The following is a 21,275-nucleotide window of genomic DNA, read 5'->3' as shown; positions in this document are numbered from 1 at the left end:
TCTGATAGCACAAAAACCACGGGTAGGGTTAGGGTTAAGCTATATGCACGTTTTTCCTATATGCCTCCTTAACCCTAACCCAACTAGGACTCACTAAAGCTCACTATTAAAACCACTCTGCGTGCATGCATTCCACGGGACTTGATGACGCAATCAGACCAAGTCATATATACCCAGGGAATTGTTGGCCGGGCCAACGTCACCTGTGTAGCTACATGCTGGGGATCTTCTGCGTGGCATGCGAGGGGTCCGAGGTTCGAGTCCCGGGGGTGCCAAGTGACTTTCTTCTTCATCTTCTCTCCTTTTTCGTTCCTTCTTTCCCTTCCGATAGTACAAAAACCACTGGTAGGGTTAGGGTTAAGTAAGTTTTGCAATGCTGCACTCACTCACCATATCAATGGCACACTAGCCAAAATTTCAAAGTGGATCAAACTAATTTGTCACACTTTGCACGCTCCCAAAATTACTTTACACATATTTACTAGGACAAATGTGTGAAGTGCATGTACATTTGGAATTTTGATGCTAAAATGAAGATAATTTTGATCTGAAATCACCGGCGTGTCCAGGATCTGTTCCTGCGGGGGCTCAGAGGGGCTTTCAGAGTTATGCGGAGCCTTAATGGCTAAAATCGCCAAAAAACAGCTGATTTTACATGATTTTTAACAAAGGGGGGGGGGGCTTCAGCCCTCAAAGGATATATAGGAAATAGGATAAGGAATATGTTTGTCACATCTTTGATTCATTTTCATGACAGTACTGCCAAGAGAGAGGCATTTTGTCTGGCAGACATCCCCTGAGGTTGGTGCACCCACACACACCACAGAACACAACAGATACAATAAATAGAACTTTCATTAAAAAAACCATTTTGTGATCATTAAAATTTAAACCTTTGAAATGAATTCAAAATGGTTCAAATATATACACTGTCAACCTCGGCAGAATCTCGGAAGTGGCGATCTGACTCGGGATCTGACTTTGCTGATATTTTCTTTGGAAAGGGTGGGTCGTGAATATTCCCGACACAACGTGAACAGAGTAAATTTGTTTATGTCCGTTGGCGTAACTATCTCCATTTTCTTTGTTTGTTTATATATCTCCATTTTCTTTCTTTCTTCTTCCATACAATTTAGTCCCATGTTTCCGCTTTACCGGCTTTCTTTACTCAATTTATGCATCATGAGCACAAAGATTTACCAATGGTAAACAAGGCTACATGTTTCAAGGCTAAATGTTTAGGTATTGTAATATTGATGATGAATTGCTGTGAATTATGATATCAGGAATGCCTCAAATTTACAATGTTTTAAGAATATGTATAAGTTATAATCTGATGTTACCGGTATTAGTTGTTTCATAAATAAAGATGTAAAATTTGTATTTCTTTTTTGGTAAAATCGTTATTCTGGTTGGTGATATTTTATGTCATGTTGGTTTGATTTGATTTGTGTTATTAATTTTGTTGCACTTTGGAATCAGCATGACAAATGCATTAAAATGAGTACAAACAAGCCTAGTATTGGTTCAGTGGTTCTTAAGATAGCTCTTGATATTTTGAGAAAATATCTAAAAACTTGGACTTTTTATGTTGAAGCCTATGGCTAGCACACAGAGCATTAACAAGGAAAACACATTCTTGTTTACTTAGTAACCAGTATTACTGCAAAAGTGTTGAGTTACAACAAATGCGTCAATCTTGAGAGATATATAACATACTGATTTAATTTGTTTCCTTGTGATTTGATGCCAAATCAAATAGAAAATTTAAATTAAAGGTAGGTAGCCCAATTATACAGGGACATATCTAGAACTGACCAACCCGAAGGGCTTAGAGTGCACCAGGGAGGGGGGGTGAGGAGGAGGGGGACTGAATGGCTGGAATGTACTCAAAATAAGTTGATTTTGCATGATTTCTCAGAAAACTCTAGCATGCAAACCTGGATTGAAAGCCATAATGTTTTTCTTCCTCACATTGATGAGGCCCTTCACCCAAACATTCTTATTCCAAGTTTTGACTTCAATTGCTCCAGCGGTATGGGTTCTAGAAGGAAAATATGTATCACAGTGACCTGTAGAACAATACACAACTTCTGGGGTGGTAACCAATAAACTAACATGTTTTTGTTTATACTGCCTAAACAAAACGTACTTTTGGCCGAAACTTTCACTGGGGTTATGTGAAAAATATGCGCTTTCATGTGATACCAAAATTTATAATTTGCTGGGGTAAAGTGGGGTAAGGCAGTCAATTGGATCATGCACCTTAAATCTGTAATAAATACAGACAAATAGCTAATCAAATATTGCACACCACCCAAATATATACATTATGTCCTCTTGTAACAGAATACTCCATTTCAAATCTGCCATACTTCTGTATGCTTTAAGAAAGGTCTTTCACATAGGAATTATGTTTCTCAAATGGAATTGGCTAAATAAAACCCATTTGTGCGTTTTTTAATAGCTCGTCTATTCAAAAGCGTTTTTGGCTTCATGGGGCCCCCCTGTTTGGTTTAGTTTTGGCTGGGATTTTTCTTGCTGTTCGGGGGGAGTAAGGTGGTTTGGTTTATTTGCCCTAGCTCCATCCATATCAGTAATGTCCTTGTGAGGTAGTAACTGCGGCGGGGTTTGTTTTCTCTCCGCATTTTTGTTTGGCTGCCTTACGACTTTGCCAAGCTACTCAGACCAATCGGATTTCTTGTTAGCGAGTGTCTGTTTTTTTTGCTGAGTTTTTCCTTCCCTCCTATTTTCACTTTTTTGGCTGAAGCGGTCAAGTTCGTGAGTTGAGTTTGTTCTTTCTCTAATTGCATGTAGCCCAAGAACATCTGAGGACAATCCCATATATATGACTTTACCTATATATTCTGCAACAAGAGTGAGTAGTATTTCAAAATGAGTTACCGAATTGTCTATTCCATTTGAAACCCATTCAAATCATATGAATTGGCTTACCCTTCTTGATATCTTCATCTTCTTAGTGCATCCATGAAAGATTTCTTCTAATGATAACGTCAGGTCTCTTTCTATGCAAGGATCTTGCTTCTTCCTGCCACGTCCAGCTAATCCACCAAAACCCATGCTAAGATCACCATCAAGTCCATCAAAAAATTCTAGGGGAAAATAAAAAATGTTTTCTTATTATAGTGACCTTTCCCACAGGTAGGAATCTTAGTAGAAATTTCTCTAGGCAGGTTTTGCTTCTGTCTGCCATGTCCAATTAATCCACCATCAAGTCCATCAAAAAGTGAAACAAAATATTATGATTTTATTAGAATCTTATCACTACCAAACAACTCTCTAAACACTTTGTTAGCATCTTCATACAATGTGTTTCCATCGGTCCATGCACCACTTTCACCACTTCCTCATTTAACACTGGCAGATAACCTTCTTCCATGGTCTACCCCTACACCTGGTTAATACGTAACTCCTAACTTATTATTAAATGGGCTATCCCCACCAAAGAGCTCTCTGAATACTTTGTGGCATCTCCTTAAACTGTCTACCGTTTGGTCAATGCGCCACCTTCACCACTTTCTTCTGGGGCACTGGCAGGTAATCTTCTTCCATTGTCTACCCCTACCCAACTCCCAACTTACCATTAAAAGGGTTATCACCGCCAAAGAACTCTCTGAATACTTTGTTAGCATCGCCATGGAATGTGTATCCATCGGTCCATGCGCCACTTTCACCACTTCCTCACTGAACAATGGCAGATAACCTTCTTCTATCGTCTAACCCTACCCAACTCACCATTAAATGGGTTGTCCCCACCAAAGAACTCTCTGAATACTTTGTTAGCATCACCGTGAAATGTGTATCCATCGGTCCATGCGCCACTTTCACCACTTCCTTCTGGTACACCATTCTTCAAACCTTCTTCACCAAATTGGTCATACACTGCCTTTTTCCTAGCTGTAACAGACAATAAAAATAAAACTTGTTACTCAAATTTGATCAAGGACTGGACATAACAATGGGCTGATCCAATGGGCTGAAATCCACACCCCATGGAAGACATGATCTTAATATTCCACACAGGGGAGAGAATTTCCAATAGGTTACTTGAATGGATGACTCCGTTTGAAATTTACACTCCTTGTGTGGAAGATTAAGGTCATATCTTCTATAGGGGTTGTATGGATTTCAACTGGAATAACCACATTTTGGAGCAGACGACACTGAATGGGTGACTCCATTTGAAATACACACCCCCGTGTGGAAGATTAAGGTCATATCTTCCATAGGGGGCGTATGAATTTCAACTGGAATAGCTCAATGGCAAGATGGATGACTCAGATGGATGATAGTGCAAGTCTCACACCAGCTCACACTTAACAAAATCAATTATACCTGACCTGAAATGATGAGTGCTTTAATGGGCTATTCCAGTTGAAATCCACACACCCCCTATGGAAGACATGACCTTAATCTTACACACAGAGGTGAAGATTTCAAATGGAATCACTAATTCAGAAAACCCCATTTGAAATTCACACTCCATGGAAGATTAAGGTCATGTCTTCTATATGGGGTGTATAGATTTCAACCAGGGAGGTAAATACCAAGTGAAATTCTGGGAGGTAATTCAGGGAGGTAAGTAATAAGTGAAATTCAGGGAGATCATTCAGGGAGGTAAATAACAAGTGAAATTCTGGGAGGTAATTAAGGGAGGTAAATAAATGAAATTCTTGGAGGTCATTCAGTGAGGTAAATAACAATTGAATTTCTGGGAGGTCATTCCGGGAGGTAAATAACAAGTGAAATACATTTGATCTAGGTGGGCAGCTCTATATTGTGCAGTAGAACAGATTCACCTGCCTGATGTCAACTGAAATAGCCCAATGCAAAGCACCATAATTAGGTGATTTTACCTGTTCATGGTAAAAATATCATTAGTTTGCAGAAAACTAACAAGGTGAAAGCATATTTGATTAAATTTATGGCATTAGAAATTGTGTTTTCTTCTCTCTTTTGTTTTTTTACCACAGAACAGTAATGGATCGCCATCATGATGGATGACAGTACTCAAATAACCAATGCATAAATGCTTCCTGACCGATGACTGGCAGCTTGAGGGCACTCTCATATTAAATGTCTATTTAACTATTTTTTGACAATTTCTAGGAAATTTAATTCTAAATATTCTTTCATGAAAATAATAAAGTACTAGTTCAAAGTATCAAAGTATAAGGCTCATAATTATTAAGACCACATAAGTACCATACATAGAGCTGTATGTAATAATAATTATAAATAGTTCTATGGTACCATATGATTTATTTTCATATAATGACCTATATCCATGCATTTTTGACAAAGGTGTTTGGCACCAAACATTTTGCTATCTTCAGTAGATAGCAGTTAAAACAGTTGATGTGATGGGGGAAACCCATTATGATATTTTTCTGTGTGCAAATGTGTGTAGTGCACATTTGTGTACATGTCACAGTTTGAATGTGAATCACTATTTCGAGCTGGGTATTGCTTGAAAAAATATGAGGGAATATTTTCTTATATGGCATCTGAAAAAGGTGCTAAAAAATCACTAAAAACACCAAGCTATGTATGTAGCCAAAATTGTGCAAATTTCAGAGTAACATGCCGAAATGACACTTTTTTATCATCATTTTAAAGGTTTTATGTTAAGTTATCCCAAATTCATCCAATGAACAGAACATCGATTTTCCCACCCTACCGGTGTGCTCATCGTAAGTCCCAAAAAAAAGGAGGGTGCACTGTAAATTTGTGATCTTTACACTTCAGTGGTTTAAAACAAGAAAAGTCTTTGGTCATCTTAAGTTGACATTTTGGTCATTTAGGAATTCAACCTTCTACTCTTAATTCAACCTTCTACTCTCAATGAAGAAAGAATAAATAATAATAATAATAATAATAATTGACAATGTCTTTTCGCTATTGACAGTTCCAGTAGTCTGTATGGGAAAATCATGCTCGAAATTACCTATTTTTCTACTGAATGAAAACTGTGTTAAAGAATAAGTGCTATTGAACCTATAGTTGGGTGTATATACTGGCTAACTTGTAATACAGTTGTTACTTGCAGTGTGTGAGGGTGTGTATCGGGGGTGTTGGTAGGGTGGGTGGGGGTGGTGGTGATGGTGGGTGTGTGTGTTGAATGATGTGACAAACATATACCTGTATGCATCAGGGGATATACTTACGATCACTTAGCACATCATATGCCTCCGCAATATGCTTGAATTTTTCCGGTGCTCCAAGCTCATGGTTTTTGTCAGGATGGTACTTGAGCGCTAGCTTGCGATACCTGCATGTTAATATAAAAATCAAAGGGTACCAAACATATTTATACTATATAATTATATAAGTGAATTGTCCATATTCATTTAAAGAGACAAATAAACATGTAAGGCAATGGAAAAAATGAAACATGTTTTATGCACCCCTGACCAACCTAATTTTTACATTTTGGGAGATTAGAATTCTGTTTTATTTTGGTAAAATCTGCCATTTTGGCCAAAATTGATTGATTTTGACTAGAACTTTCATACAGCTATCTTTGTTATCTTAAAAGTAAAATAAAAATTCCTTTAAAAAGGAAATGGGCATACAAAGAAAAAATGCCTGTGATGTAGAGTATTGTACAGGGTTGTAGCTAGGATATTTTTAGTGGTGGGTGGGATTTGCTGAAAAAACTTGCATATTTGGTAGTTTGTAACCAAAATTGACTAAATAAAACTCTGCCCACCACCACCCACTGTAGCTACAACCCTGGTAATTGAGTGAATGGAAAGGAAGTACTTTAGTGTAGTACTTGATGATTTGATAAGGGTGTAATTGAAAGTTATTGATGTACATAAAGTTACCACCTCACCCCATACTATATATCAGGGGTACTCAAGTTTGGTGTTGGTAGGGCTGTACAAACATGATCTGCTCTGCTTCATTAAGTATTTACAAGTTTAATATCTTGCTGAAGGACTTGATTTGAGTGGGAAATGGATTGAAACGCAAACAGGAACTAAAAGCAAAAGCAAACAGGAAATAAAAGGAAAAGCAAACAGGAAATAAAAGCAACAAGTTTTAACTAAAACGAGAAGTAAACAGGAGCTAAAAGCAACAAGTTTTAAGATTCTTTTAAAGCTCTCTTTTGTTTAAAAACAATCTTTGCCTATTATGATTGGCTTGTTTGAACAAAAAACATGTGGGAGTTCTGTCATTTAAGAAATTCTACCTTGTCATACATATTGAAATCTTAGAAAACTGGCTTTTTCATTTTAGACATACATCTCTATCGGAGACATGCGCTTAATCTCTCCTAGGGGAATAGATTCCAAAATCACTCATTTAGGTAACCCCATTTGAATCACACTCCCTGTGTTTAGAGATTACGGTCATTTCTTCCATAGGGGTGTAAGTATTTAAACTGGAATAGCCCACTTAAGTGATTTTATGCCAATTGAAGTATCATATTGCTCTGAACAAATTTCACCATCAACAGATTTTATTTGTCTTATTACGTGGATATACTTGCAATCAATAAACACGGCACCATTCTCAGAGTAACAATCACAATTTTTACTTCAATTTATTCATAATATGCTGTACAAAATGTGGTGGGCAATCTCTATAATTATTATAGTTTCCTATACAAAACCTACAAGGTATTAGCACAAGCTCTGGGGGGGGGGGGAGTTAACACATATTACCATACGGGTGTGCTCCCCCGGAAAGACATTAGGCAATGTCTATAATGGGGTTTCATATATTTTTGGGGTCAAAAGTCATTAAGGGGTCACAACACGGTTGGGCTTTGTTAAAAAACAAAGAATGAAACTAAAAACTACAAACCCCATTAATTTTAAACTTCTCATCAGCTTTGAGACCAACTTTTTTCTTTTTATATTTAGCCGTACCGTATAGTAGTACCGTATTCATTTTATTAGCTGCCCAGGGCGCTTAAGAAAGTCATTTTGGCTGGGCGCTTGCTTATTGTTTTCATATAGTCATCACTCACCATCTGATAGTGTTTTACTCAAAGTTAGTATGCTTTCCAAAAAAATGGTGTCCAGGTATGTCTAAGTCTGTTTACCAATGGCATCAAATGGGGACTGTCGGCAAATAAAATACAATTTTGAAGTCCAAATTATATCATTATTATGTTCTCAGAATCTTCCTTCCTATACTTTGTACAGAGTTGAAGAGGCCAATTATTATAATCAACACTTGGACTCAAAACTTGGACTGTGTTGGATAGGTTCACTTTTCCCCCCCAAAATTTTGTTTTCAACAATTTTTTGACCAAAACTCGTTTTTGACTTGCTCATTTTTGACAAAGAAAAGATTCTGAAAACATAATAATGATAAAATTGGATGGTTTTTTCACCCAATACAAAATTTATTGGTCTCGCTATGAGTTTTAAAATATTGGACTCAACTTCGTCTTGTCCAATATTTTAAAACTCATAGCTCGACCAATAAATTTGTGTATTGGGTTCAAACCATCCAATTTTATATCAAACTTGGTGTTATAAAGGCATTTTCAGGTGGTTATTGATAAGTATTTACATCTGCCTACTATGAAATAGCATCATAATTTAATTTTAGCGATCTATAGCGATCTAGGTGTTATGTTGGGTGTGTACTGTACAATAGAAATGGGCAAGATAGGAAATATAAACAGGAAAACTGCAGGTTTGGATTCGCTCGTTATAAATATATTCAAAACATACAGGACTCAACAGATCCTTGCAAACCAAACCGTGGCCGAAATGGGACATTCATGAATATTTACACCAGGAACATCCACTGCATCAAGCACAACTTGTTCAATGAAATCTGATATATTTATTAGCCATTAAAATTATGTCAAGTTGGTTTAAGGACTCCTTTTAAAAACTGTCGGTGATTCAGGGAATATACTTAGCAGAACATGTAGGAAGAGAAAAAATGATCTAATTATGTTTGGTTCACTTTTTTCCCTTGTTGTTGCCATTTCTTTCTTTAAAGTGACAATGACAAGAATCAAATACAGTTGGCTGGAAATTGTTGTCACTTTGAATTAAAATGGAATTGGTAGATTACAAAAATGGCAGGTAGTCCAGAATACTCTTGTCGCTGGAAGGCTACTCCTATTTTCAGAACGTTTCAGAAAAAATATTATTCAGTTTGCCTGAAGAAGCATATGTATATTCTAAATGTATATTTTTCAACAGTAAATTCTTGTCTTGTAAGACTCTTTTTTTTTCATAAAAAACAGCAGCGTGTGCGAACAGGGCCTGTTCCCCCACTTTAGTCATTCAGTCGGGGAAATGCAAGCAGCCAATCATGGGGTTACCAATTACACCGAGCGAAGCGAGTCAAAACTGAGCAGTTGGGGGGATCGAGATATGTGCCCCCCCCCCCACTTTTTGAAACCCCATGGATGCCACTGATAAAATACATGGCAGACTCGGGTTGACCCAGGCAAGTAGTGATGCTTTATAGTACTAGTAGGCTCCAATTGACCCAGGCCTGTAGCGATGCACTGCCTCACACATGGGAGACTCTGGTTGATTAACCAGAGTCTGTGATGCACCCTTCCTTTATACAAAAAGTCCACTTTTCAGGAGGAACATGTTAAAATGCATGAAGATAGTACAACTTAGGGTGCGGGCAGGGGGCAAGTCCACTTTTTGTATGTAATCAAATTTATTTTGGAAATGATCCACATTTCAGACTTCCATACCCCCAAAAATTCTTGGCTACAGGCTTGTACTTGCTCAAGACAGTACCATCCTCAGGCCTCATAAATATCATGATTCAAATAATCACTTGCTTATACCTCAGCCCTTGGAATTTCCATTATTTTGCTATTTATACACATCATCCAAATGTAACTGAATAGTCACTTCTCATTACAGCAACCTGAAGTACACTCCAGTGTTTCGACTTGGGAATTAATATTATGCATTGGTTCTGTAAGAGATTTCAAGAATGCTTTCTTTAATAAATGACGTATGTCCTTGTGACATCCTTACATACTTTTCTTGATTCCAGAAAAATACAGCACTCATTTTTTTGGGATTAAAAAAAAAGTATTACCCTGTTTTGCTAATAAAACATAGCTACATCTTATACCTTTAGTTAGTTATTTGACAGTAAAATTCAAATTTGATTAGTTTTGAAATTTGAGGGGAAATGGTCAAAAACATGCAATTTCACATGTTTTTTTACAATTGCAGTCACAAATTTCATAGACTTGGCACAAGTCTAAGCATTCAAAATCTTGAGTATAGGCTATGAGCACAGACCGTACACATAGAAAGAAAATGAGTTTAGAAAATGTGTTTTCCGACAAATTAGAATATGTAACCTGAAATAAGTCTTTGTACAAGTTTTGGGTTTGATTGTCACAGCATACGAAAAACACCATAAAATTAAAATGCATGTTTTTGGCCCTTATTTCCAAAAATTGATGTAATATATATTCAAATTTGACTTTTATTGCCAGTTAGAACTAACTTTATTAGGATTTAAATATGCTTCATTTGCCAAAACATATTTTTTCAATCCCAAAAAATTAGTGCTGTATATTTCTGGAATCGGAAGTATAGTGCTTCCAATAAGGCAATGATCTGCTCAGTAGGCTGCCCTCATTCACTCTTTGCTAAATTAAAATTTGTGACTGCACATCCAGACTTGGGAGTCACTATGGACCACAAGAGCCTCATCCCAATGGCATAGTCCAATAACCTCAATTACATAATCATAGTGCAAAATTTGACCTCAAGTTGAAGTGTATGAGTTTTTGTACCCAAATTTTCAGAGGTCATTCATTGGATATACATATGTATTGGGGGTTAAAGAACTGTGCTCTGATAGATGAGCACGCTGTGGATCCTAGTGAGTACAAATGATCTGAAATGAGTAAGTCTATTTTCAAAATTTTCCAACATCACCAGAACTCAACATTTTGTTGCCGTTTTTCAAAATCCTCATTTTGTATGAGTCTAAATGAAAAGTGGATTTTCATAATGTCAGTTAAAATGCGTCTTGTGTGTGTCATTTATCATTTAATGAAAAATTTTTACAATTATAAATCTTGCGTTATTGCTTGAAATTTGTTCAACAAAGTCTGATATAAAATTGGATCGATTGAGCTCATATGTGACATGATCAAGGGGAATGAGTCACATGTTGGCAATATTCAATTGGAAGTTTTTTACATCATTTTCTGGCAGTTTATGAATGCTACATTTTGATGCAAACCCCATAAAAATCGGACATTTGGTTACCAAGTTATGAGCAATTTATCAATGCTGAAAACAATATAAAACAAAAGAATTTGAACACTGTTTTTGCCAATATCTCAAAAACAATATTAGCGACATCCGACTCATTCCTCTTGATCGTGTCACATATAATCAATGAGTTTTGAAATATTAGGCAAGACACAATCAAGTCCAATATTTTTGAAATACTCATAGCGAGACCAATAATTATTTGGCGTAAAGCATTAAGTTTTATCATTATTACTATTAGGTTTTAGATCTAACATTTTCACACGCACTAAGGAAACTAACATTTTAAAGAAAATTCATTTTTTATGGGAATGTTACAATTTTGCTTTAAACTTTCAAAGTTACAAATAGGCACTGAATAAAATATAAATGTATGTATCTTCATGATCAGACTAGACATTATGGAAATAACAACCACTTTATCCACTTCAATAAAGCACATCATTCTAATAAAATCCATCAAATTGGAGTTATGATCCAAATGCATGACAAATTCAGTGTTTATTTAATAATTCCATGCTTTTAGTGTAAAGTTCTTGATTACATTACTAAAATTTAATATCTAAGAAATGCAATAAGGTAGCAGATGTATGTAGTCCTACATGATGGACCTCTTTTATCAATCCATTGCCATAGAAAATTGTGGGGGAAGAGGTACCAGGGAAAGACTTCTCACAGGGGCTCTTGCTTCCCTTGCCTACACCACTGCATTTTACCATCTAATGGAGTTGCAATTTGCAAGTGACATGGACCCTTTAATTGGAAAATAAGTTACTGATAATTGTGATTTGTGCATAACTTGAGTAACTAAATAACTAAGAAACAAATCAGTGATGTAAAAACAACAATGACATTGTCGGCGGCGTCTGCGTGGTTTACTTAAGCCGGGCAGCTAAAACTGCCCTCGCTGAAGTAAACCACGCAGACGACGCTGACGCATCGTTGTTAATCCGTGATGAACAACGGTGAAACATGATTGAATCCCTTTCAACAACGAAAACAAGATAAAGATCGTATAATTCACATGATTATTTCATAAGGAATGTCAGTTAATCATTGACAGTCATCCTTACAAAAAGATCGGTGATTTCTGTTGATAAAAGCAATAAAACTGAATAAAACGGCAATCTTTATCCGATACTTCCAAAATACTGAATTCAACTTGTAAGCGTGATACGCACACAGATTCCAGACATGACAAATTTTACGCGCTCACGCGTAACGCGGATGTGCGCTAGCGTTCGCGTATGCGCTTAGTACTAGTGTCTGACCGATCAGGTCCCTATCTGAATCGGCCGATTGGCCGATCAATTCCCTCTTGAATCTGCCGATTCGATCACCGATTACCGATTACCAATTCCCCAATTGTAAACAATGGCTGCCATCGCCATGAGTAAATTTCACCTGTATGTTGAAAGGGTACTTGTGCAAAGTATTACCATAATTATGTATGCTCTGAGCACAAAACTACACTCCCGTGCTCATTTACAATACTTAATTTGACCATGATTATTCCAAGTTCAATTTACCTTTTCCCCCTGATATCCGAGTCCGTCAAATCATTCGATCGCCCCATTTTAATATTGTGTTTACGTTCAAGTCAGTATTGAGTTTTGCACACGGCCCGTAGCTGACACGCACGTGTGTAACCCGGAAGTGTTGAGTTTTGCACGCGCCCGTAGCTGACACGCACGCAGTGTAACCCGGAAGTGTTGAGTTTTGCACGCGGCCCGTAGCTCTCTCCAATCTGACACTGGCGCACGTGTGTAACCCGGAAGTATGCATGCAGGAAATTACCTGATTATCTCAGCTGCGTGCCTGAATCACGGTATGATTTTATATGTTTATCGCCTACAAAGCTTGTTCTTTTGCAAAATTTCGCTTGATTTAAAGAAAGAAATATACCAATAAATGAATACTTGTTAAGCTTCAACAATTACTTTCATGATATTGGGTGATCGGTGCATTACATCGGCGGATGAAGGAAAAATCGGCCGATGCAGATCACTACCGATAAGCTAATAATCGGCCCGATTAGGAAGCTCCCGATCTGATCGGTCAGTCTCTAGCGCTTACTGCAAAAGTGTGCATTTGTCACGGATTTTACAACGGTTGGCTCCTGTACAAAAGTATAGGAAGAGTTGTTGAATTGGCATGGATACATTATCCTAATGCCTGGCAGAAGGACTAGTATTGGAAAGTGGTTTAGCACCCAGGCCAGTATAAAGTGCCCATTTTTAATATGATACACTTAAATGACTTTTAAAGCCTACAATCTTTTCTTTTTGTAAAATTTCTTCCTTTTCAACTCGGTCCAAAATGATGTTTGGTAAATTGGTACAAGTCTGGTTCAAATCTTCACTCATCTCGGTCTAAATCAATGTTTTAGTCCAAATTCATAATTTTTCAACTTGCTCCTGATTTTTCACTCAACTTTGGAAGTGACGATGACCCCCTTTTTTTAAGTTGCGGCTACCCAATGACCCCCTTTTTTTGGTTGCGGCTACCCAATGACCCCCTTTTTTCTAGATTTTCTAGAATAGCATCATGAAAATGCAACAAAATAATGCAGAGACTTTCAAAATTTTGCTCCATTATTCAAAATTATGCCGAAACTTTCAAAATTTATTTTTCAACATATTTTTAAAGTGCTGTTTTGGTTCAAGTTCTTCGTTAACTTTTTCAAACTTAGTCCAAATCCAAATAATCATAATGATCTAAAATCATAATTTTCCAACTTGGTCAAAATTGGCATTTTGGTAGTGTTTCATTTTTCAAACTCTGTTCTGGTATTTTTGGTCCAATATCTCAATATTGGGGATGATTTGAAGTGACCTCCACTTGAGATGAGTCTGGTGTTTATTCCTAGCTATAATGTAAAACAGTAAAAGAGACACATGTAGCCGCCGACACAAGTGCACAGCCCTCGAATTAACCCACGGCACCCATGGCAATTTGCCGTGGGTGTCCAACCCCACTGCCGTAATGCCCTCAAAATATGTCCTTTACCCAAGGCAGATGAAGTTGCCGTCGGTGCCCCAGCCCTGCCCCTTCATTATAAAATCATGTGTTTTTTTCACTTTTGAGAAATTGCCTTGGTGCCCTTCTCAAATTTTCAGTTGCCATGATGCCCTCTTGAAATATTACAAACTGCTGTGCTGCCTTGCCTTTTCAGTGAAAATCCAAGGCAATTATCAACTTGCCCTAAAAAAGTTGCTGTACCCCTTCAGATCCTTAATTCGAGGGCTGCAAGTGCATCATTTTGATATGGATGTACACATTTTTCAACTCAATCAAAAATGATGTTTGATCCAAGTCCATGATTGAATACAGGTGAATGATTTGTTCAACTCTCAATGCAAATGATGTTTCTGTCCAAATTTGATATTTATTTAGTCAGTTCAAAAATAATGGTTAGATTGGAATAACCAGAACAGTAACTTTCATGGCTAGCCACAACAGTTTTGACTCCTGGCCTAGTCATTTTTTCTACCTCTCAATTTGTAAACAGACAAGGATGACAAAATTATCCTCCTCGCCGAATAGGAATGAAGCAGGGTTATACACCCACTAGTTCCTAACCCGGGTTCTTAATGTAAATCATGAAATGTACATGTGCATGATTGATACCCTGAGTAAAGATAGTCACTTGTGCTGAGCATCAAATTGGTCACTTATCGCTCACTGTTCAAAATGTGACATCTACACCAATTACAGTCCCCGAAACTGTCTACTTTTTAGCCGACCTCAATTCGAAACATTTAGTGATAGTTAAAAATGCGATCCCCAACCCTTTGGTTACCTTTGGGCGAATTTGTCGAAATCTCCGTGGAGTCTCCGTGTCTGAAATTCCCCGGTACAAACATCGAAAATGTCGCAATTCTCAGTTCCGGTGATGATACTATATCCGCATCGCTGTTTTCATACATGAATATATGCATATCTCTGACCCCTGTAAGGTCAAAAACGTGGCGTTGATTTCAACCAATCCGATCCAATATTTAATAAGCAGCTTGATACTGACGTCATATCTGAGGTGACCAGGAGGCAGGAGCTACCATTTTGGTAAACTGAACTCGACTCGTGCGTTCACATAAATCGAACAAAATTTTCAATAACGGGTAATAGTATGATTTCAATTTTTTATTAATGAAGTTACTTGTAGTTTTGAGGAATGACAAAGTTGTTTTTGGAAACTTAGATGTTTGTTTCAACTGATGATGTAGGATCGCAAGGTGAGTGAATTCGTGAAGAGATTTGCTTGTTTGAGTGTAGTCCGAGGTGCTCTGACGATAACACTCCGATCGCCAGGCAATCTACAACGAAAACGCTACGTGAACGAGCTAGTTTGAGTGATAGTAGGATACGCAAGGTCTTAGCCAGCCATGCGTCCACCCGTCTTTAAGACGGCCTAATCTAATTTTAGACGGGTGGATTTAAGGCCAAATAAAAAATAAAACATGTTTCACGTCCCCTCCCGCTTCCTTTTTTGAGGTTTCTTCAATTTTATTTTTATTTTTTGAAATTCAGTTATAACTTTTCAAAAAATATGTCTAGGAAGTAGAGGTGCTCTCTATAGCCTTGCTAATATACAAGAAACACTTTTATAAGGTTTTGTGATAGTTAGAGGGGCCTATCTCTCAGAACAACAAATAAAAGAGGCCTCCTCCTCTTTCCAGGCATTATTGTATACGCTAAAATAGCTCTAATTATGGGTATTTACACCGATTTTGCGATAAAAAATTTTTAAAAAGCCCCTCTTCCTCCTTTTTTTTTCAAAAAACCGGACGTGAAACATGTTTTTATTTTATTTGGCCTAATGGATTTTACAGATGTGATAGCTCTAAAACAGATGATTTAAGGTTATATGAACTTGAGACTAATTCAGAGTGACATGCAAAGGCCAAATCAGCACATATCTTCTTCTTCTTCTTCTACCGTTGAGTACATTCCTCTCTTCGAGAGTATCGTCGTACTGTCGATAATTCATATTTGACCCTAGTGACCCTTCCATGGGTATAGACAAGTTGTTTTATATTTGAGGGTCAAATTTTGGTGTCTGCTTGGACGGGTAATTTCTGATTTCTGGCTAAGACTCTGAGGATACGGGATGTAGGCTTCCTCTGTGTTTTACCGGCTCCGACGTCTCAATTCACGACGTCTCAATTCGTACCTGCTTACCAGACAGCAATACTGCATATTGCTGTATGGAACCAGATATACATGATTGATGTGTAGTCTTGATTTGACGCTGTATTTGTGTCTGCTTTTTCTTTGCAAGGACCAAGGTAAGCATAAATTAAAAACAAAAAATGTAAACACTCACGCTTTTTTGATGTCTGCGTCGATAACAGATCTTGTAAGACCTAAAATTGCATAGTAGTCTTGTCCCATGTTTCTTAACTCCACTCGGTGATACTTAAATAAAGAATAAAGAGTCGGGAAGATTATAAAAATTGGAATATATTACTCGAAAACTGCACTGAATTACAGAAAATGTTTACTTCGTTGCCAGGACCACAAACGTTAGAGGGCGCTCTAAAAATGATCTTTGACCTCAAATAGTTTCTTTTTCTTTTTTAGAAAAATATATTTGCAAAATACTACTATTTGTAATTGTCAATTATAATAATTTGTGATAAAAACAATTTATTGCTAATATTTATTATATATCTTTACATTTTATACATGATTTACTTCTTTTAAAATAATTAGATTAATATTATAATTTCTTTTATATCTGAATATATTTCTTTAAACAAAAATTCATCAAGCTTCTAAAAACCTGGCAACAACATCAGGCCCGAAAGTTGAAAAAACCTATGTCAAAAAATAGTAAAAGTTAAGGTTTCGGACAAAAGGACAATGTAAAAAGTTGATATATTAAAACCATACAACGGCAACAATGGATGGGGATATCGCCGGTGTCCGAATTATCCCTCCTGTGGTAGAATTCGTCGACGCCGAAGCCAACACAGTACACGTTCAAACGGTGGTTGTGCAGAACATCAGTGCTGACAGCAAGACTATAAAATTCCATGGACCAAATACTGATGTAAGCTTAAGGTTTATTCATAAATTTCTGAGCTGGTGTAAACTCTGATCAGCTCGTAATAGGCGAGACTCATAACATCGTGGATTGATAAAGAATATTTGGCGTATACAGTCACAGTACCTGCACAGTTTTGTGTGCGCTTCCTTTTCAACATGCATGACAATGACATGTAGGTAACCCAGGCAAACCTAGTCACGATTATCGCACTTTCAGTTTCCCACAGCGTTTGAGCGGGAATTGGATTGCGTGCTTTTTCGATGTCTAGTGAGCAAATTTTTTCAATATTTTGAGAAAATGATGTCAAATTTTCTATTCTGTATTGTTTGGTAATAATGTCTTTTGCCAATAGTATGTTTAAAGTTGTAATTTTGTGTTTTTGATCGCAAAGATCGGACATTTTCGTTCCCGATTCAATTCTGAACCCTTCGCAAGGGTGCCGATTTCGACAGAACTTTGACGATAATTTTGCCTTTTGGACACTAAAATGCTTTCGATCCTTAATTTTGTTTCAACCGAGTCTTAAATTAGCAAGCACAATACGGTTGGTACCACTTTTATATACATTGATGAAATTTTAAAGATTTTTTTTCAAGTTTCTAACCGGCGCAAATCGTTAAGTGTGTATTTCCCATTGACATCCAAAATGGGAAATACGAGTCTGATGGACATAGGAAGGCGTCCATGAGACTCAGCGAGTCTAAACAAACCTTAGTTAACACATTTGCTAGTCAGCCAAATTCACGACAATGTCAATGCATTTTACATAGAAATTTAAAACAAGTGCCCGAAGAAAGAAACCTACATAAATATGTTTTCTATACTTCACTTGACCCAAATATGTGATTTTTTATGGTGATAAGTCACCCGCACATGGAATTTTAGAGGGATTTGGATAGCAGTTCCATTAAAAAAAAGCTGCTATCATAATGAGACTTAAGATCTAGAAACACCCCCGAAATGCCATTTTGGAGAATTTTGCTAGCTGAAACTTTTTGATGAAAGTCAATCTTTGACAAGATGTAACTTTGCTACGGAAAGTGCTATGAAAAAATGGTTTTCAGTTTTGGCTTTGTTTACTCAAGGGCTTTAATATATATGAAATGATGCAGTTTGATGGCAAATTTGAATTCACCTAGCATACCTACAACATGTTTCATTTACTTCAATATTAATCGTTATAGAAAAAATATTAAATTTGTGTACATCGTGGAACATTCAACTACGGCTACGCTTGTTACTCCGCGACTAATCATGCTAACTACACGCCAGCATACAACGCTACTCTCACGCGTCCATATTAGCGAGGCTATCTGCGTACAACTGCTTACTACGCACAGCCACGCAAAGAGTATGTTCCACGATGTACACAAATTTGATAATTTTTCTATAATAATAATAGCTCTTTTATTTCAAGCATTTATTCTGATTTAACAATTATACCATCATGTTTGTGCTCAACCTAGATCCTAATCACTAATGCGTCTAACACTCACTGGTTGCATGCAACCAAAACAACCCTTAGCCAATAGGGCAGCTGAAAAGAAGTAGAAATGGTAGTATATTTTGGCCGATTTGAACAGGGACAAACCACAGAAAACTACAAATTTGACCTCTGAATCGGATTTGTTGTCAACGGAGGTCAACGGCTTGTGACGTCATTCCGGGGTCACCTATAACTAAGGGGCTGTGCAATAATTATGAGCCCCCTGGGAGGGTAAAATTTCCAAATGGCTCCCCAAAATCGCTTGCCCCCCCCCCCCTCCTCTTGGGCCGCCAAAATTCTTTCCCCCCCCTTGCAAATTTTTGGGATCCCAATTTACAAACCTCAAATGGTCTTGATACATGGTGCAAGCGCAGCGAGCAGGAAAATGTGCATATTTAAGCGTTTCAGTTTTCCTAAGCCTTTTTAGCGCGCTGTACTAAACAAATTAAAAGGTGCCCGTGAATGTGTGCCAAAAATTGCTTGCTCCTCCCTCTCTGCTTGCCAAAAATTTCTTGCCCCCCCTTTCGGCTCGCCAAAAATTTCTTGTCCCCCCAATTTTACCCTCCCCATGGCTCATAATTATTGCACAGCCCCTAAGCCGATTCAGAAGTCAAATTTGTAGTTTGCTGTGGTTTGTCCCTGTTCAAATCGGCCAAAATACTACCGTTTGTACTTCTTTTCAGCTGCCCTATTGGGCAAGTCTTTTTGAAAAATTGATCGAAGCCTGTCGGATTGGCTCAGTACCGGTATATGATAGCCCTCCCTCTTTGTAAGTTTTAATGTAACCAATCAAAATAGGTCTTAGATGCCAATAATTATTGGCTGACCTGCCCATGGGAGTTATGAGTTACTTAGCAAATTATTTATAAAATTAATAATAATCCTTGTGTATTATTTCAGAAATTTAAGTTAGTGGTAACCAATCCAACTCGACCCATACCAAGCGGCTTGGAGGTGAATGCCACTGTAGAGTTCTATACGGATGAGGCACAGAATTACCAAGATAGACTCATTCTTCTTGTCAATGAAGATGTCATTGAAATACCACTGTGTGTGTAAGTACTTGTATACACTCTCTTCTTCTTTAATTGGGACTTTGTGCAGTATCAATCAGTCAATCAATCAGGAAGGAAGGAAGGCAGAGAGGGGAAGGAAGGGAGGGAGGGAAGGAAGGACAGAATTAATTATTTACCCCGAGATAGTAACTGGGGCCCGAGAAAGTAACTCGGGATTGATTGATTGATTGGCCCCGAGAAAGTAACTCTTGATTGATTGATTGATTGATCGACGATCGATCGATCGATCGATCGAAAGGTTTGAATTGAATTGACCAGTGGGTTGAGTGACCCAAGTGGGACTCCATGCAAGTGTACAACTGTAGTCTTTTGATTGGTAAAAGAATTGTGTGATGACTCAAGGAATCATACTATAGAAAAAATATTAAATTTGTGTACATCGTGGAACATTCAACTACACTTGTTACTCATGACTAATCATGCTAACTACTGCAGCGCGTACAACACTACTCTCTGGCGTCCATATTAGCGAGGCTAGCTACGTACAATCTGCGTGATAATCTTTCTATAGTGTGTTTAGTCCAGTTCATTTTGTCTTGTGATGTGGGTAAAATATTGTACTCAAATGGCAACATTATGCAACAAACTGTGCTTTCAATTCAAATTTGTAACATTCAGAAGCAGATCAACCAATTGGCTATTCCATTTGAAATACACACTACCCCAGTGGAAGATTTTAGAAATATCTTCCACAAGGGGAGTATGAATTTCAAATGGAATGAACACATTAGCAGTTCAATTTGAATTTCATACACCCCAAGAGAAAAATTCAAGCTGGATCTGCCACTGTGGTAGGGTGCATCTCAAATGGAGCTGATAAAGTGGTAATTCCATTTGAAATTCATTTGTAGGAGTAGTGTTGATTTTAAATGGAATAGTCCAATATTGCACAATGAAGTAATTTATGACAACACCATCAATTATAACTGATGAATTTTCATATTTTCTTTCGTGTTACAGATACAGCCCACAGCCTCTCCTGGAGCTAGAGAGCCCCATTAACTTTGGCACAGTTGTTCGTAACAACCGTGTTTTGCACAAGACAGTGACCCTGTACAATCATGGATCACTTCCAGGTCATTATAAGATACAATATACAGGGTGTCAACCAATTACAATATTTCCAGTGCAAGGAACACTCAAGCCAAAGGCAGCCCAAGTTATCAAGGTGAGTTGGTCTTTTACCCCATTGCACTGTATTTCTTAGAGTGCTACTGATAATATACATGTGGTGTGATCAAGCAAAATCAGTCTGAAGTCGGGTCATGTTCAATTTTCAGTTTCTTATAGGAGTGTAAAAATTTTGCAAAGTTACATTTTGCAGAAAATCCCATTGAAATTGAACTACCAGTTCAAAAGATAAGAGCAATTAAAGGGTTTCCAAAAGTACAGGA

The 21,275-nt window shown here is 37.4% G+C and overlaps 2 protein-coding genes across 2 annotated transcripts in view; one reads left to right on the top strand and one right to left on the bottom strand.

The window, feature by feature from the left end:
* Positions 1 to 16,795, bottom strand: part of LOC140140860 (dnaJ homolog subfamily B member 13-like) — a 49,532-nt gene extending 32,737 nt beyond the window's left edge. The window contains exons 1-4 of the mRNA XM_072162605.1: positions 16,594 to 16,795; positions 6,189 to 6,292; positions 3,757 to 3,918; positions 2,956 to 3,113 (exon numbers count right to left, since the gene is read on the bottom strand). Coding sequence (XP_072018706.1) covers positions 2,956 to 3,113; positions 3,757 to 3,918; positions 6,189 to 6,292; positions 16,594 to 16,661 — 492 coding nt within the window. The 5' untranslated portion in view covers positions 16,662 to 16,795. The remainder of the gene's footprint in view (positions 1 to 2,955; positions 3,114 to 3,756; positions 3,919 to 6,188; positions 6,293 to 16,593) is intronic.
* A 249-nt stretch (positions 16,796 to 17,044) lies between these two features.
* Positions 17,045 to 21,275, top strand: part of LOC140140859 (cilia- and flagella-associated protein 47-like) — an 85,747-nt gene continuing 81,516 nt past the window's right edge. The window contains exons 1-3 of the mRNA XM_072162604.1: positions 17,045 to 17,322; positions 19,706 to 19,860; positions 20,842 to 21,049. Of these exons, the coding sequence (XP_072018705.1) occupies positions 17,173 to 17,322; positions 19,706 to 19,860; positions 20,842 to 21,049 (513 nt within the window). The 5' untranslated portion in view covers positions 17,045 to 17,172. The remainder of the gene's footprint in view (positions 17,323 to 19,705; positions 19,861 to 20,841; positions 21,050 to 21,275) is intronic.

Source organism: Amphiura filiformis, chromosome 19, assembly GCF_039555335.1.
Source record: "Amphiura filiformis chromosome 19, Afil_fr2py, whole genome shotgun sequence".
NCBI lineage: Eukaryota > Metazoa > Echinodermata > Ophiuroidea > Amphilepidida > Amphiuridae > Amphiura > Amphiura filiformis.
The sequence above is the reverse complement of the archived record's forward strand: the minus strand, read 5'-3'. Positions and strand labels throughout refer to the sequence as shown.